We start from the raw sequence: 14,787 nt of genomic DNA on the forward strand, positions 1-14,787 counted from the left end.
ACCATTCAAATTGGTCATATTCAGCCAACTTATTTCTGTTTAAAACTTAGTAATAAAAGTTTGTTTTGAAAAGAGCTCATTTGCTTTAAAAAAGATTGACTCCGCAATACTTACAACTCCCAGGTGCACACCTGTGCATCATTACTCGACCTACAAGAAATAGCAGCCCAATCTCCTTCAAACCACATCTTACTATGTTCAAAAGAATCATATCTGAAAAGGTGGGATAATCATGGCTGGAATGTCTTTGATCAAAGACCAACTAATCTGGATCTAAACAACAATATGCTCAGTAATTAAGATTACAAAAGTTTAAAATCGATTACCTGTTCTGTTACTAACTGGTTTAAACTTTCTACGTCTGCTTCTGAACCAAGTGTTGCAGCTGCAGCAGTTTGGTTGGTCTAAAAACAAGAAACAAAATAAATCTTTTAAGGGTCAAAATAAACCTACTGTATACCACAGCTACAGGGCATAGTTGTGTGATGTTTGCTTCCCAGCCACATGGTTCAGTTCCACTATGTGGCACCTCAGGCTGACCAAAGCCGTGTCAGTGGATAGAAACTGAGAGAAGCCTGTCATGAGTGTGTGTGTGTATATATATATATATATGACAACACCCAAGGTTTCGCATCCACTGCTCATCAGACTACATAAATACAAAATTTAAAATATCTACATCACAGACATGATGAAACACTCAGAACTTGAGGAATACATCTTATGATGGGAGATCCAATTTTCCAGTAAGTAACGCTTGAAATGAATACATTTAGAAAACACTTCTTTATGGCGCCAGGTTTCTAATAGTCCTAAAGAATTTTGGCTCTCTCCGTAATGCAGGTCTTGCAATTGCGACTTCACATTAATATACGGGTCCAGATGATCAATTAATTTCCACCTGATGTCACACGGGGTCCGTTGATCTTTGAGGTGCCATACATGGCAGGCCAGGGATGTGACAAACCATCTTTCTGGGACTCTGAAGGATGACTGGTGGTTAAGAAAACGTTGCTTGAACAAAGTACTCGCAGAACCAATACATTTACACACATGGGATGTGGCCCTATTCGTACCCCTGGTATCATATGGCACAGGGCTGGTCATCTCATCGGTGTCAAAGATAAATATTTGGTCATCTTCTGAGGTGGCGGAACTGGGAATGGCGGATACCTCTTCCAAGTCGCTGGTCCTAGATAGGTCATTATTTCTAGGTGTGGCGTTTGTACTGGCAGTAACATACATTGTGGACCTGGTTACTTTATCTGTATCTATGGTTTGTTCATTATCCATGGCAGTGGTACCAGGGTCTTTGGTGATGCTCGTCCCGGACTGGTTATTATCTCTGGGTGTGGCAATTGTATTAGTGTGAGAACTGGTTAATCCATTAATAATATTACTGTTATTGCAAAGCACCTTTCAAGCACTGGGCCTCATAGAGGCAAGCAACTGGCACCTGTACCGGTGGCACATAAAAGCACCTATTACACTCTCAGAGTGGTTGGCATGTTAGGAAGAACATCCAGCTGTAGAAACCATCCCAAATCAGACTGGCAGCTAGACTTGAATCCTTTAGTTATGACTGGGAGGCCAATGATAAATATAGGAAGGGGCTGAGAACTGAGTCCTGGTGAATATCAATTGTACACTTAATTTATCACAGTGTCCTTATTGACAGCACCCCTGTACATGACCTGTACAGTTTTCACAAGCCATTCATCTATCCTTAGCTTCAGAGAACACAATATGACAGAGCGAGTTGACAGCTTTCTCCAATTAAACAATTGCCTAGTAAAATGGTTTATTCTTAGCTAGATACTTCTCCTGCAATAATTGTCTGACTGACAGCATCAGTAGTACTTCTATACCCAGCACAAAACAACCAAAGTGCATCTCATCTGCTCTAATTTTGTTTCTAATTTATTGGCTTATAACTTTCTCTGTAACATTTATGGCCTGGACCAGCAATTTCATAACTCTGCAGTTATTTCTGTTATTGACCCAGAAGTCTGATGCAGGCTTCTGCCTGGCTGGCTCCTGTCAAACTGTCCCACCCATGCCAGCATGGAAGGCAGACATTAAATGATGATGACTGACTCTTGTAACAGTTGACTATAATGCTGCCATGACACCTTCCTAAATAACCTGATTAACTACATAAGTCACAAGTGACTATATCCTGTTCTACCAAATATTTAAAGTATCCCAGTAGTAATTCCTGATGGGCCAGGGGCTTTCTCTGTCTTCATATCCTTAATTGCCTTATCTATCATACTGCTGTCAACTAGCACAGTTTGTCCCTCTGTTGGGTTCACATTGGGAAGATTTCATTTTTTTCCCCCATGCATTCTCTACATTCAATAGCTTTTCATAATAGCACTTCCATACCTTTTTCTTATCAGTCACTAATTGCAAGCATACCATCATTAGCCATCTATACATACTTCTCACCCACATCATCTTAATTCTCTCTGAGACACTGTCTAGCAATGTGCAACACCTCTCATCTCTGATCCTCATACTGTAAAACATTGGCGGACACCTCTTCCTTTCTGCTTCTGTTCTTGCTACATAAACGCGTTGCTTATTCGTTTCAGCCATTAGACTATGGCTATGCTAAAGTATTACTTTTGTGGGTTTTAGTCCATTATAAGCATAAGTTAATTCATTCTCTTCTTACCAAAACTCTGACTATCTAACTTTCCTATCACTCTCCAAACCCAAGTTCTATTCCAGTCCATCGCACTGCTTCACCTCCTCCACCTAGAATGGATGGTGGTCCTGCAAGACAACCATTCCTCTATCTCCAAATTTTGTAATGAGATCATCAAATAAACAAGTCGTAGAAGAAAGGAGTAAAAGTTGTTTTGCAGAGAAACAGAGAAATCCTTAGAAACACAAAAAGAATTACTAACTTTGTTTGATGCTGCTGTCGTCAGTGTTGAAGAAAACTTTTTCTTCAGTTCTTGGATGAAGTCATATTCTAACTTTTGAAATAATGGCTTTGGCTGTTAAAAAAAAAAAGGTAAATTTTAGTTTATTTAATATGAACACAACCAACAGGTGTCAATATCAATATTTTTATAGTTGACAATTAAAAAAAAATGCATTCAAATAAAAGACAATTTGGAACATTGGCAACATAAACAATACGGTGGCTACTAAAAATCAATAAAAATTCCTTTGACTCAGAAATGCATTGATTTTTATCCAGTTCTAGTCTTCATAAAATTAATATAACTTCACCTGCAACACATGGCATTAATATAACCAGCTTTTACAGCTCCAAATCAAAGTTTTACTAAACCAATAATAAAATAAAAGATATATCACTTGGACTCTCAGAAGTTTATTGCAAAATGTTAATAATACCTACCTTACCAATTTTATGTCCAGCTGATAAATAACAGGAAAAATTATTAAGAATCACGTTTTTCTCAGGAGGAAATTGCATTTGTAATTGAATAGTGGCACTTGTCTGAGGCATAAAGGGTTGCAGTAGCACTGATAACAGAGCTGCAATATTGCTAGATAAACTGACAATTGTGCCAGCACGTTGCCTGTAAGAAAAAAATAAAGTTTGATTACTGAGGTAAAACTAAATAACAGTAATAATGTTGTTTTACTTTGCATTCTATTTGAAAACAGCCCTAAACAATCTGATTAAACAAGTTTCACAAAAAATAAGACAACTGTCATCATCATTTAATGTCCACCTACCATGCTGCCATGGGTTGGATGGTCAAGCAGGAGACTGCACCAGACTTCTGTCCATTTTGGCACGGTTTTTATGGTTGGATGCCCTTCCTTACACCAACAACACCCAGCAGAGTGGACTGTAAGAGGAAATATTAGGGACTGGCTTGTGAATGCCATACAAGGGAACTGTCAGCCATGAGTACAGGTAAAAAGTTCATCATAGTTTAGTACTTGTTCTCCCATTATTTATGATAATCTTCCAGCTCATCATTTAACGTCCACTTTCCATGCTGGCATGGGTTGGACTGTTTGACTGAAAACTGGTAAGCAAGCACAGTATATCGCCAAAGGTCTTGGTCACCTGTCACTGCCTCCATGAGGCCCAACACTTGAATGGTGCTTTTTACATGCCACTGGCACAGGTGCCAGTCAGACGGCACTTGATCAGCCATGACTACAATTTCACTCAGCTTCACAGGACTTCACAAGCACAGCATATCGCCCAATGTTTGACGGATGCTTTTAGTGTGCCAGTTACACAGCGCTGGCATCAGCCATGACAAACAATCTCACTTGGCTTGATGGCCATAACAGAGGCATTTCAGGGCAGCTACCCTTGGGAACTACTAAATGCTGATGAGCTTATTCTTATACTAGAATTTTTAACAGACTTAGAAAATAAATTCCAGGTTTGGAAGCAAAACCTTAGTCTGAAGGGCCTTAAAAATTAACCTAGAAAAGAGCAAAATTGTAGTAAGCAAGAAGACAGGGTTCTTTCCCCTTCAGGTAAGTAGCCAGACTCAATAAGAAAGCTGTAGAAAGGAGAGATGTAAATAAACAGAAGCAAGCATGGCTGTGTGGCAAGAAGCATACTTCCCAACCACATGGTTCCTGGTTCAGTCCCACTGCATGGCACCTTTAGCCTCAGGTCAACCAAAACCTTGTGAGTGGATTTGGTAGATGGAAATTGAAAGAAGCCTGTTGTATGTGTATATATGTACTAAATGATAAAGATCCTTCCCAAATTAATGTCCTGGTATCCGTGGCGTATATATTCCCCTTTTGGACAAGACACTGGTCTGTCGCAGGATTCCTCATTTTTGCCAGCTGAGTGAACTGGAACAACACGAGATAAAGTGTTTTGCTCAAGAACACAACACATCGCCCAGTCCAAGAATCGAAACCACAATCTTACAATCATGAGTTCAACACTCTAACCACTAAACTACACAGCTCTATGTATGTACGTGTATGTATGTATTTATGTTTATGCTTGTTCCCAGACACTGCTTGATAACTGGTGTTGGCGTATTTACATCCCTGTAACTTAGCAGTTCAGCAAAAGGGACTGACAGAATAAGTACCAAGTTTTTACAAAAAAGGTACTGGGATCGATTTGTTTGACTAAAATTCTTCAATGTAGAGTCCCAGTATGGCCACAGTCAAGTGACTGGAAGAAACAGAAAAAAAATATAATAAATATCATTACTGCTCAAGTGGTGTTAATATGAAGACATACAAACACACACAGACACTCTCCCTCTCTTATGTGTGCATGCACACACACACACACTCACCATAAGCTTCCATAAAATTTTTATCAATCAACATCTATTCACAAGGCATTGATCAGCCTGAGAGGCTTTAGAAGAACCAAGATTCCATGCAGTGAGGTCAAACATGAAACAAAAGGGCGGCCGTACCTGCAACGTTAATACATTTAAAGCCCCAGCAGTCATTCTTTTAACTTCAAATTGATGTAAATATAGAAGATAAAATTTCTGGAAATGTTTACATGAATTTCTGAAAAATAAATATTTATAAGAAATTTGTGAGTAATGAATGACTTACTTCTCCTCATTGGTCCCTTTCACTAAAACCCAAGGTTTGTGCATCTGCATATACTGGTTACCAAGAGTGGACATTTCAAGCAAGATTCGAAGACTATCACGCATTCTGAAATTTAACAAATAAGAGGAGCAAAGTTTTAGTATTTCCAGCTGTCAATTTACTTAATATTGTTAAGTAGACAGGCTTACTGCTGTGTTTCTATAGTGCTAACAATATCAGGCCTGGGCCCCTGCGTCTGATTTTACCCTTCACCTGGTGAGTTGTAACAGTAATTACAAAGGGACCAGCAGCCTTGTCACGCTGAATCTCCCAAAGAACTACATTACGGATACACGTGTCTGTGGAGTACTCAGCCATTTGCACATTGACAAGTAGGCTGTTCTGTCGATCAGCTGGAACACTCATCATCATAATTGACGGAGAGGCAGTCAAATTTAATAGAGTTTACCACAATAAGAAACAGAGATGAAAGCAACTGCTGCAAAGGTTACACAGGCAAGAAAAATGAGGACTGAAAAGAAAACAGCAACTTACTTGGTACATTCCATGTTTTCTATATAACGATGCAAAAGCTTGTTAATTTGAGCAATGAGTTTTTCATCTCCCTCAGTTAGGTCCATAGCCTGAATTGTCTGTTGAAAACTGTTACTGACAAACATCAAGGCTCTACAAAACAATTAGATTTTCTTCATAGAATGAAAAGTATTTAGAAACTGTTGAAACAAGAAAACTATTAAAATCTAGGATATAATTTAGCAGACAAGAAATAATACCAAGTTAAGGAAAACTCTAACAGAATTTAACTAAATTCTGCTTTCTATAGAAATATTTAACAATTATCTAATTAAAAATGATTCTTACTGGAAGAGAGAGAGAGAGATTTACCGATTAATAAAGTTTCCTATGTTGTTAAGTAATTCACAATTGTTCTTCAATTGGAAGTCATCCCAAGAAAATGCAGTATCCTAAAAATAAAGTCATTAAAACATACAAAATACAAATTTGCATCTCAATAACAATTACAACAATAGCTTACATGGGCACAAGAGCAAATGTTGGTAAGCTGGTGATGCACCAGTAATATCCTGATAATATTTACTTTCTAAGCAGCATATCTTCAGAGTCAATCCATCTTATTAATAAGAATACCTACCACACAAAGTATTAAATATAACTTAGTTTTTTCTCTATGCCAATGCTACATGTTTGACCCTTTTCACCAAACATTTCCAGCCATTGTGTCATGCATATCTGCAAGTGTGCCGCAAGTTTTTGAGTCAGTTCAAAATTGCACAAATATTTAGAAAACTTGTCTTTAAAGCTCCACACTGCACAAATAGCCAACTCTGAAATGTCTGCATTAATTCCTGCTTTAAAGCTATTTTAATATTTGTTGTTGTTTTATATAACAAAACCTATAAAGACACTGAAGGTAAGGTGTGCTGTATTACATTTAAATTTTCATTCAATGAACCACTGAGAAGAAAAATTGAAAAATCACTCCATCGACTAAAACATCACTGACACTTCTGTCTGCACCAACACTGCAGTCTGCACCAACACTGCAGTCAATGATAATTTAGTGAAATCACATATAGCGAGAAAATTAGCCAAATTACTACTAACGAGATAAATATTAAGAGAGAAACAATAAATGAGCAGAGTTTACAAGTTTGTCTTTCTACAACAACACAAGTCAATAACTATGACTCTCCTAAAATGTTTGATAGTCTAAAGATGGATCAGCAAAGACAGAGAATAGAAAATTCGACAAGCATCAAGCTTCCATATTCATAGATTAGATTGTGTAAAATGCTCATAAATTAAAGGAAAATTTAGAACTATACGGATATTCCATGTAAGGAACAGTTGTTTTACATCCTTTTATGGGTGGGATTATGAATTGTGTCTTTTTTTGGGGGTGGACCAACTGATCTTTCCTGTTGAGGGCCCTTGTTAGTGCTAACAATCAAGTTGAAGTGGAATCCATTTCATTTTGCAGATAAAATTTTGATTACGGTAAAATTGTAATAATGTGTGAACTTAAAAGTAAATGATGAGCAGGTAGTGAATTATCTTAACCTCATAGCTCTCATGTTATCTCACTTGTATGGATTTAAGGTGAATTAGCAAGAATGGATTTAAGAAAGAAAAAAAAAAAAAAAAAGAAAGACAGCATTTCAAATGTAATGTTTTAAATCTAATGTTGGGAAAGTATCTGGGAGAAACAGTGAATTGTAGAATGGAAATCTGTTTTGCTCAGTAACTTCATAAAAAGTTTGTTACATCACAATATTAATATAACAAACCAATAATGAACATTGTAGGCAGTCACTCAACCTGCAACAAATAGTAACCAAATTTCTCTCTAAAATGGAAGGACACATTGAACGAAGATGTTTTTGCCAGTATACAAAATGACAGGAGAGTTACTCATGGTTGAAATACTTCTAACTAAAGGTCAGCTCAATCAGGGATGACCTCAGCCTAAACAAAAACAAGTTTCTTTTGACATTGGAACACTGGTAGAACTAAATGATTGAATAGCAGATAAAGTGTGGTACCTGACTGCCACACACCTCACCATAGATGAGTGAATCCTGCTACAAACTAAATAGGGACATAATAAGATTATGAAGTAAACCAAGAAACTAATTAGTTAAAATTATATCCTTAATGATGATGAGAACAATCATTAACTAAATTACTAATTCTGATCAATGAAAGCAAAGGGGTAACTTCAAAATTTTAATTGATCTTAATTAAAAATGGAATGCAGCGAGGAGTAAGTGAAACCTGTGGCAGTGCTATCACAATTGGGGACATGTTTTGTTTTGATCTGATCAGACCTTATGAACAAATCAATCCTAGAATGACTTGAGAAAGTTATTTGTTGATGAATGTCTAACCAGAGATTATAAAATTTTTTTCTGAAAAGGAAACATAAGAAGGATCCACACACCTGAGATTCTGGACGCATGTAGACCAGATAAAAGCGGAATATGTCAGCAGGTATTCCAGTATCTTTTGCATTGTTACCAAACACACCAACGCCACGACTCTTGGAGAACTTTCCATCTTCATAATTAAGGTATTCTGAAGTAAATCATTGAACAATGATGAAACAATTAATAATACGTAATTAATGATCAGTGAGTCGTTAATCTTGTCACAATGAACATGGTTTCAGGAAAGATGCCTCTAAGCTCGATTCATTTTAGTTAAAACAACATCCTAACCCTAGTCAACCGCTCAGCCAGCAAAAGACAACACATACCCAGCAGTCTAAAAAAAAAAAATAGAAAGATATACTAAAAGACAAGATGGTCACAGTTGGAACACCTTAGATCAAAACTCTATCCAATAAAAGTTGACTTAAGGCTACACAACAATAGCATTCTGTCTGCTGATGTGTGCCACTGCTATCCACTTATTAATAAAATTCTGCAGTCTCTATGGTTGAAATCTATCAAAATCTAGAGATTGAGATTTGCAATTTATTAAGACAACGTAGAAAGATGCAAATGGGTATACTGGGCTTTGTATATTAGTACCCCAGTGTCACTTTGATGGCATGCATTGCTCTCTTACACAATAATAATAATTCTTTCTACTATAGGCATGAAGCCAGCAATTTTGAGTGGGGGTGGGGCAGTCAATTACATCTACCCCTGCCCTAAAAGGGGGGGGGGGTATAAACAAACAAATATAAACAGGAATTAAAACTAAATTAGTCTTGGTTTGCTTGAAGCTTATTTTCTCTTTGGAACACAAGAATAATGAAACGAAACTTGTCACTCACCTGTAGCAATGACACTGTCAACCAGAGTATAATTTGGGTCGGCACCCAGCAATGTAGCAGGAAAGATAACACTATGAAAGGGTACATTGTCTTTACCTAAGAAATTATACATTTGTACCTGTTACAAAGAGAGAGGAAAAAAAAAGAAAAGAAAAAAAAAGAAATAGAATTTCAATTTACGTTCAACAACATTCTTTTTTACACATAATATATAAACTAACATCCACACAAAATGATGGTTTATCATTTAACAGCTGTGCAGTCCATGCTGGCATGGACTGGACAGCGTGAGAGGATCTTTCAGCTGCAGGACTGCATAAAGTTCCAATGTTAGCTTTAGCAGAGTTTCTATAACTGGATGCCTTTCTTAATACCAATCACGTTATTGTGTGTAAAGTGGTGGACTTTTTCATGATAGCAGCACTAGTGAGAAGGTGACAAAAGAAGAGGGAGAAAAAAAAAAGGAACCCAACTAATTAAGGAGAGAGCCTAGATGAGATGCAGTTTGGTTTTGTTTCAAGGAGAAGCACCACTGATGCTATATTTCTGGTAAGATAGCTACAGGATAAATACATAACCAAAGACAAACCTCTGTACTCGGCTTTTGTTGACTTAGAGAAAGCCTTTGACAAGGTCCCCCAATCCCTTATCTGGTGGTCAATGTGGAAACTAGGGATAGACCAGTGATTGGTGAGAGCTGTATAAAGCCTTGTACAGAGATGCTGTCAGTAAGGTAAGGGTTGGCAACAAGCACAGCAAAGAATTCAGGGTACAACTAGGGGTTCACTAAGGATCAATCCTCAACCCTCTCTTGTTCATTATAGTCCTCCAGGCAATAACAGAGGAATTTAAGACAGTCTGTTCTTGGGAGCTCCTCTATGCAGATAACCTTGCTCTTATAGCTGAATCACTACCAGAACTACAGAAGAGGTTCCAGGTAGGGAAACAAGGTCTAGAATCAAAGGGCCTTAGACTTAACCTAGCAAAAACCAGTCTTAGTAAGTAGGAAGTGGACAAATCACAAATCCTTTCTGGTAGATGTACGTGCTCGATCTGTAGAAAAGGCATAGGTAGAAGCTCAATAAGACGCACCCAGTGTAAGCTTTGGACACATAAAAGTTTCAGTAATATCAGAGGAAGGCTAACACAGAGAATAGCTTTTGTATGTGGAAGCTGCACAGGTACAATAAACACTGAAAATGTGCAGAAAATAGACTCCAGCAACTGACAGCTGTGTAAAGAAGTGCTAATCTCAAATTGTGGAGGGAACCTGTGGTAAAGGTAGACCTAGGGAGATATGGGATGAGGTGGTGAAGCATGATCTTTGAATTTTGAGCCTCACAGAGGCAATGACTTGTAACCGAGACCTTTGGCAAGATGCTGTGTTTCAGAAGATCCATCAAGCCAAGTGAAATCCTAGTTGTAACTGATTCTTGTGTCATGTAACTGGCACGTAAAGAGCACTTTTCAAGCATTGGGCCTCATGGAGGCAAAGTGGTTGTTTTCTTTTCAAGTATTGGGCCTCACGGAGGCGAGTTCCTTTTGAGCAGAGGGGCTCACGAAGGCAAAGTGACTGGGTTCCTTTCGCGTGTTGGGCCTCTCAGACGCAATGACCGAGACCTTTGGCATTATGCTGTGCTTGAGAAGAAGACCCATTGAGACAAGTAAAACTGCAGTCGTGGCAGATACTGGTGTCATGCAAATAGCACCCGTGCCGGTGGCACGTAAGAGCACCCATTACACTCTTGGAGTGGTTGGCGGTAGGTAGGGCATCCAACCATAGAAAACCATGCCAAATCAGACTGGAGTCTGGTGCAACTCCCCAGCTTGCCAGCCCTGGTCAAACTGTCCAACCCAGGCCAGCATGCGGATGTTAAATTATGATGATGATCATCATGATTATTATTATTATTATTAGTTAGTCAGTACACACCTGAGATGAATTTTTCCACCACTGTTCCCATTTCTCAGTATAATTAGCTGTGATGGAGATGTAGCCAATTGGAGCATCAAACCATACATAAAAGACCTGGTCAAAAGAAAGAAAAAAACATTGGTCATTTTAGTCAGTCCGATAAGAGCAAAATGTGTTTTGTCAGCTGGAAAATTAACTGGAATGTTAAACCTGAAAAAAGTTTGGGTCTAGTTTGTACTACGCATGTAGTAAATATGCTGCTCTTCAGTTAATTAAGGTGTCAAATACTTTTAGGTACATCAAGTGCCATATGGTCCTGTGTTAATAATATTTTAGCCTCATGGTCAAAAGATAGGAAAAAAAATGAGAAAAAGACAAAATTGTATATCTCATAGAAGAGAAGCTGATATGCCTCGACCATCTTGTCTTTCACTGGTGTGCTCATCCTTAGAATCTACAGGCATACATCAAGCTAAAGACATTAAATTATGTTGTCCAAGGTACACTATGTGTGAAAAAAATATTGGGATGGTGATGGATGGAATGTCTCAGATCACAGATTTTTTCAATTAGATTATGTGGGCTAAACAACTACAACAGGTAAGTGAGTGGGGAGGGGTAGAAGGAGAAGAGACAGTGTGTTCGTAGTGTTAAAACTGCAGTTCAGATAATCTAAACAGTGGTGCAGTCGAGCTATGATATATTTGGAAGAAATCTTTGGGTTATTTGGCTGGCTATTTGCACGCTAAAAGAGTGTTCAATCAGAGCTGACGTGAAGCAAACCTCTTTCTTTCTCCAACTTCATTTTGTCTGTTGTTTCCACTTCCGTACATGTCTAACTCTTCCCTCTAGACAGCATTCCCTCTTCTTTCACCAGCTTTTCTACCACCTATTTCTCCCTCTCTATCTGACGTTACACAACAATGATCTCAGGTTACAGCTCAGAAACAATATAATGAGTGGGGGGGGGGGGGAGCTATTTACTTTTCAGACTCTCTCTCTCTCTATTTCCTTAAAAATTCAGAAACAGAAGAGGTAAATGTCAGAATCATTTCTATGATTAGCTTCTTATGCCAGTAAAGAAGATGATCATATTTAGCACAGCAACAGAATAAGATCTGAGATTAAAACCCCCAGAAACTACATTGTTTAACTTAGGAACATTAAAGTACAGGGGTTGGACAAAATAATGGAAACACAAAGCATCATAATTTTGAAATATCTCTAAAACTGTCAAAAGCTTGTTTATTTTTTATGTTTTTTGATTTATCATTAGTGTTCCTTAATATGTTTTGCTAAAATTGTTGTTTCTTTCCAGATATCCTCAGAAAAAGGTAATTCAAATTCATTAAAATGACAGATCTATCAGACTTTCAAAGAGGTCAAATTGTTGGTGCTCGTATGGCAGGTGCTAGCATAATGAAAGCAGCTGAAATGTTTGGTGTATCAAGAAGTACTGTCTCGAAAGTAATGACAGCCTTTGAGAAAGAGGGAAAAACCTCCTCTTGAAACAAAACTCTGGAAGAAAACCAAAACTTTCAGATAGGGACTGTCAGACTTTTACGTGAATTGTTAGAAAGGATCGAGAACCCAGTTTCCACAAAAACTGTTTGCTGGGAGCTGCAATCAGAAAACCACTACTTTCAAAAATAAACATTGCAAAGTATTTAGAGTGGAGTAAAAGCCTACAAAATTGGTTCCTAGAGCAGTGGAAGAATGTTATTTTGTTGGACAAGTCATCCTTTACCTTATTTCCGACCACCGGCCGAGTATACATGTAGAGACAGGCAAAAGAAGCATTTGACCCAGACTGCCATCTTCCAACTGTTAAGCGTAGAGGAGGATCTGTGATGATCAAGACTATTTAAGCATTTTATCTGATCAAATTCATCCTATGGTTGTGAAACTGTTTCTAGAGGGAAACACAATCTTTCAGGATGATAATGCACCAATTCACACATTTAAAGTTGTTACTGAATGGCACAAGGAACATTCTAATGAAGTTGAACATCTTATCTGGCTACCACAGTCCCTGGATCTCAATATTATTGAACATTTATGGTGCATTTTAGAAAACCAAGTAAGGAGTCGACATCCTCCACCATCATCACTACAAGAACTGGAGACTGTTTTAGATGAAGAATGGACAAAAATTGCTTTGGAAACAATTCAAACTTTGTACGAGTCCATAACTCATAGAATTCAAGCTATAATTACTGCCAAAGTCAGTCCTACCTCATATTAAAATACATTTGTTTGAAATTATAAGGGCTTTCCATTATTTTGTCCAACCCCTGTAAGTTAAGACAATGTAGAATACTTCAGCAAGTGACAAGGCTGTGACAACATCATCATCATCATCATCATCGTTTAACGTCCGCTTTCCATGCTAGCATGGGTTGGACGATTTGACTGAGGACTGGTGAAACCGGATGGCAACACCAGGCTCCAGTCTGATTTGGCAGAGTTTCTACAGCTGGATGCCCTTCCTAACGCCAACCACTCAGAGAGTGTAGTGGGTGCTTTTACGTGTCACCCGCACGAAAACGGCCACGCTCGAAATGGTGTCTTTTATGTGCCACCCGCACAAGCCAGTCCAGGGGCACTGGCAACGATCTCGCTCGAAAATCCTACAGGAGCCAGTCAGGCGGTACTGGCAACGGCCACGCTCAAAATGGTGCATCTCATGTGCCACCCGCACAAGAACCAGTCCAGGGGCACTGGCAACGATCTTACTTGGCTTGCCGGGTCTTCTCACGCACAGCCCATTTCCAAAGGTCTCGGTCCGTAGTCATCGCCTCGGTGAGGCCCAATGTACGAAGGTCTTGCCTCACCACCTCAGCCCAGGTCTTCCTGGGCCTACCTCTTCCACGGGTTCCCTCAACTGTTAGGGTGTGGCACTTTTTCACGCAGCTATCCTCCTCCATTCTCACCACATGTCCATACCAGCGCAATCGTCTCTCTTGCACGCCACAACTGATGCTTCTAATGTTCAGCTTTTCTCTCAAGATACTTACACTCTGACGGGTATTCACATTGACATTACACATCCAACGGAGCATACTGGCTTCATTCCTTGCGAGCTTACGTATGTCCTCAGCAGTTACAGCCCATGTTTCACTGCCATGTAGCATGGTTGTTCGTACGCATGCGTCATACAGTCTGCCTTTTACTCTGAGTGAGAGTCCCTTTGTCGCCAGCAGGGGTAAGAGCTCTCTAAACTTTGCCCAGGCTATTCTTATTCTAGCAGCTACACTTTCAGCGCACCCACCCCCACTACTAACTTGGTCGCCCAGATAGCGGAAGCTATCGACTACCTCTAGTTTTTCACCCTGGAATGAGATAGAAGTTGTTTCCTGTTTGTTTGCAGTCTTTATTGCACCTGAACATCTGCCACAAACAAAAACTAACTTGCTAGTTAACCTGCCTTTGATGTTGCTGCACCTCTTATGTGTCCATAGCTTGCACCGGGTACATCTTATAGAGTTACTACCTACTCCTTTTCTACATACTGAGCAGG

At 38.8% G+C, this 14,787-nt stretch overlaps 1 protein-coding gene across 8 annotated transcripts in view; it reads right to left on the minus strand.

Annotated features, from left to right (window-relative positions):
• The window catches only part of LOC106872492 (methionine--tRNA ligase, cytoplasmic), a 40,585-nt gene that overhangs the window by 1,303 nt on the left and 24,495 nt on the right, over positions 1–14,787 (minus strand). For 7 of the 8 annotated variants that reach the window (XM_014919512.2, XM_089364566.1, XM_089364567.1 and 4 more), the window contains 9 exons: positions 11,286–11,381; positions 9,353–9,470; positions 8,513–8,646; positions 6,436–6,515; positions 6,085–6,216; positions 5,551–5,655; positions 3,377–3,560; positions 2,916–3,008; positions 327–404 (listed from right to left, as the gene is read on the minus strand). In XM_014919512.2, the coding sequence (XP_014774998.1) occupies positions 327–404; positions 2,916–3,008; positions 3,377–3,560; positions 5,551–5,655; positions 6,085–6,216; positions 6,436–6,515; positions 8,513–8,646; positions 9,353–9,470; positions 11,286–11,381 (1,020 nt within the window). Of the gene's footprint in view, positions 1–326; positions 405–2,915; positions 3,009–3,376; positions 3,561–3,720; positions 3,837–5,550; positions 5,656–6,084; positions 6,217–6,435; positions 6,516–8,512; positions 8,647–9,352; positions 9,471–11,285; positions 11,382–14,787 lie in introns of those variants that run through there. The other variant, XR_016244658.1, reaches the window with a different exon arrangement.

The sequence above is a fragment of the Octopus bimaculoides genome, chromosome 16 (genome assembly GCF_046866305.1).
Source record: "Octopus bimaculoides isolate indiv1 chromosome 16, ASM4686630v1, whole genome shotgun sequence".
Lineage (NCBI taxonomy): Eukaryota > Metazoa > Mollusca > Cephalopoda > Octopoda > Octopodidae > Octopus > Octopus bimaculoides.